At 38.1% G+C, this 3,385-nt stretch overlaps 1 protein-coding gene across 2 annotated transcripts; it reads left to right on the top strand.

Moving 5' to 3' along the window:
* The first annotated feature begins 288 nt into the window (after positions 1 to 288).
* LOC107486557 (F-box/kelch-repeat protein At5g15710) lies at positions 289 to 3,001 on the top strand. 2 transcript variants are annotated; one of them, XM_021141201.2, is made up of 3 exons: positions 289 to 470; positions 607 to 2,081; positions 2,281 to 3,001. In XM_021141201.2, exons 2-3 carry the CDS (start codon positions 804 to 806, stop codon positions 2,335 to 2,337), a joined length of 1,335 nt encoding a protein of 444 aa, XP_020996860.1. In that variant the 5' UTR covers positions 289 to 470; positions 607 to 803; the 3' UTR covers positions 2,338 to 3,001. The 2 variants fall into 2 exon arrangements, with proteins under 2 accessions (XP_020996860.1, XP_015962592.1); XM_016107106.3 differs by having other exon boundaries at positions 607 to 3,001.
* The last annotated feature ends 384 nt before the right edge of the window (positions 3,002 to 3,385 follow it).

Below are 3,385 nucleotides of genomic sequence, written 5' to 3'. Positions count from 1 at the left end.
TTTTCTAAGAAAAATATAAAAAATTAATTTATAATAACTTAATATTAATTTATTTTTTAAAATTTATAAAAGGTTTATTTTATAAAAAAATAAAAATTTATAATTTAAATTTAAAATAAATAAAATAATTTTAAAAATTAAAGTCGAAACAATTTGGTCTCTATCTCTACTCCTTTATAATTAACAATGTCGACGTGGCAAGAATTCATTGGCTGAGCACGGTGTGGTTGTTCGCACTGTATAACTGTACCACACACAGTAATCTCTTGAATTTTGTTGTTCCCTTTGTCAAATAGTGACAAAGTAAATCAAACACAACTAGAGAGAGAAACAGATAGAGAGAGAGTCTAACATGATGAACCTAGTTTGATTGTTCCTTACACATGTTCATGTCAGAAATTCAGAATATATGTTCTCTTGCAACTGTTTTCTTCATCATCAACAGGAACTGCATGATTCCCGAATCTGAGGTAAATACACCTTGCTATTCTCTGCTGATTCCTTCAAAATAAAAAATAAAAAATTTTATTTTTGTTGAATTTATGTATATTTTTCATCTGGGTCTCTGGGGCATGTAAATATTCATCGTTTTGACTATTGATGAAGGTTTTGGATCTTGATCTGGGATAACATTTCTGGGATTGCTTCGGAATTTTGAACTCTGGGGTTAGCACTGATTTGAAATTGAAACGGTATCTGTATATATTTTGGTCGTTGTGATGCTGGAACAGTAATCTGAATCTGGAATCTTGTTTGATTTGGGGGTATTGGGGTTTTTAGGGATTTCAAGGAATTGGAGTAATATGGATTGTATTGAGCATTCTTCGGAAGCAGGTTCTGGTGAGTGTAGTGGTCAATTAGTAGAAAATGGAGGTTTTTATGGAGATGGGAGATGCTATAAGCAAGCTTCCCCTCCAAGGTGTGGTGGTGGGTCAAGGAATACTAGTCCTATCGGTCGTGCCGGCTCGAGGAACACTAGCCCTTCGCGGCAGAAGGTTGTTAAGACGAAACCAAGGGGTTTGGATGAAGAAACACTTGCTACATTTGGTAAAGCAGTGCATGCTGATGTTCTGATGGAGGATAGTATTTGGGCAATGCTGCCTGAGGACTTATTGCACGAGATCTTAGCTAGGGTTCCCCCATTTCTGATTTTCCGGCTTCGTTCGGTGTGTAAACGGTGGAATTCACTGCTTCAAGACAGTAGTTTTCTGAAATTCCATTCAAGTGTTCCATCCCACGGGCCTTGTCTTCTCACATTTTGGAAGAACTCACAGATCCCTCAATGTTCAGTCTTTAGCTTGCCCTTAAAAGCTTGGTACCGAATACCTTTTACATTTTTGCCGCAGTGGGCGTTCTGGTTGGTTGGTTCTTCCGGTGGTCTCGTGTGCTTTTCAGGGCATGATGGGCTGACATTTAAAACTCTGGTTTGCAATCCCCTCACACAAGCTTGGAGAGTGTTGCCGAGCATGCATTACAATCAGCAAAGGCAACTGATAATGGTTGTTGATCGGATGGATCGATCATTTAAAGTTATAGCCACAAGTGACATATATGGTGACAAGTCACTGCCAACTGAAGTTTATGATTCGAAGGCAGACAGTTGGTCAGTTCATCAGATAATGCCTGCAGTTAATCTCTGCTCGTCGAAGATGGCCTATTGTGACTCCAGATTGTACTTGGAAACCCTTTCGCCACTTGGTTTGATGATGTATAGACTAGATACAGGATGCTGGGAACATATTCCAGCTAAATTTCCACGATCGCTGTTAGATGGATATTTGGTTGCCGGTACCCAGAAGCGTCTTTTTCTTGTCGGAAGGATCGGCCTTTATAGTACCCTACAGAGTATGAGAATTTGGGAGTTGGACCATGCCAAAATTACATGGGTGGAGATCAACAGGATGCCCCCCAAGTATTTTCGTGCTTTGTTGAGACTATCAGCTGAGAGATTCGAATGTTTTGGCCAGGACAATTTAATCTGCTTCACATCTTGGAACCAAGGGAAGGGTCTTCTCTTTGATGTCGATAAAAAGATCTGGTCTTGGATCGGTGGGTGTGCTCTTCAGTCATATAACAATCAAGTATGTTTCTACAAGCCAAGGTTTGATGCGTCGATATACTAAACTAAAGTCTTGTGGCAGAGGTTTACCAGAGATCACTATGCATTTTTTGCCATGACAGTCTCTCTAACTGTTGATAGCGATATTCACCACAACGGATTGATTTGTTTATCAGTTACATATCTTACATCTAAAAGCATGCCCTTGTCCATATGTGCAGCTCGTTATAAGCTTTTTGAATGGAATCAAAAGTGAAATACCTTTATGGAGATACTGACACAATGTGACTAAGATCTGGTGTTGATGCACACAGCTGGAGGAATGTTTATAAATTTCCAGACAAGGGTATTGTTTGTAAATTTCCAGACAAGGGTACTGATACATGTACGGCGATGACTTTTGGGACACAATTTTATGAAGGTATTCTCTTCGGTGATGATGATTACTGCTTGAAAGTGTGGATATCGAAATCATGCTTCTTAATCTGTTAACTGCTTCCATGCATGCTGGCTTACCGGTGTAATATAACTGTTTCGAAGCTTCTCTTGAACGGTAACATTGTGTAACTTTCTCATGTAAATGAATTATCCTCAACTTGTTTTTTCCTTTCCCCTGATTCAGAACATGATTTACTTTGTAATTCTGGGAAATTGATCCTGACCAAATTATAGAAATTGGTTTAACTGAGTTGTTATTTTGTATACTAGTTATATAGTATCTGCTGTAAACAAAAAAATGTTCAAAAGTATAGAGAAGATATTCAAATGGAATGTGGGAGCTACTGTTTCTTGCTTCCATTCTTTTGCAATCTCTTCTCAGTACTCAGTAGTGTTCTGTGCCAAATTTGATCAAGGAGAAAGGTATGGAATTATGACTCCACCATTTGTGAAATTGTTGATTCATAAGGAAGAATATGTGATCTAGTTTCCCAAGTTTGATAAGAGCTTTGTGAAAGCAGATACATTTTTCACACACTTCTGCTCTTTCCTAATTTGTTACTATTAATTATTGTTGGTGGTGGTTTGGTCAGCACCATGTTTTGTTTCCTACGTTTTGCATTCCAATCATATAGTTCATAATTTTGAAATGGTTAGATCTCACTGTCATTTCTACATTTGAGATTAACCTTTGACATTTGACAACTTGAAGAGGAAGGGAGAAGGGGGTGATGGCTGGTTCTCTGGCCTAGTGTTCATTGCATTTGGAGAAACACAATGCATGATGTGATTTCAGGAAGTTGAAGTTTCAGTGATTATGCATTGTAGACATTAATCATACATTGGTTTTAACTTCCCTGCTTATGTTTGAGGCATTCTGTGGTTTCC

Source organism: Arachis duranensis, chromosome 4 (genome assembly GCF_000817695.3).
Source record: "Arachis duranensis cultivar V14167 chromosome 4, aradu.V14167.gnm2.J7QH, whole genome shotgun sequence".
In the NCBI taxonomy this organism is placed as follows: domain Eukaryota; kingdom Viridiplantae; phylum Streptophyta; class Magnoliopsida; order Fabales; family Fabaceae; genus Arachis; species Arachis duranensis.
This window is presented reverse-complemented; position numbering and strand designations above follow the sequence as displayed.

What these genes read in the sequence shown, in the direction of transcription:
- LOC107486557 (XM_021141201.2), top strand. Translation starts at nt 804, where the DNA reads ATGGATTGTATTGAGCATTCTTCGGAAGCAGGTTCTGGTGAGTGTAGT. An exon ending in TTCAGTCATATAACAATCAA is followed by an intron (nt 2,082 to 2,280) that starts GTATGTTTCTAC and finishes CCATATGTGCAG; the next exon opens with CTCGTTATAAGCTTTTTGAA.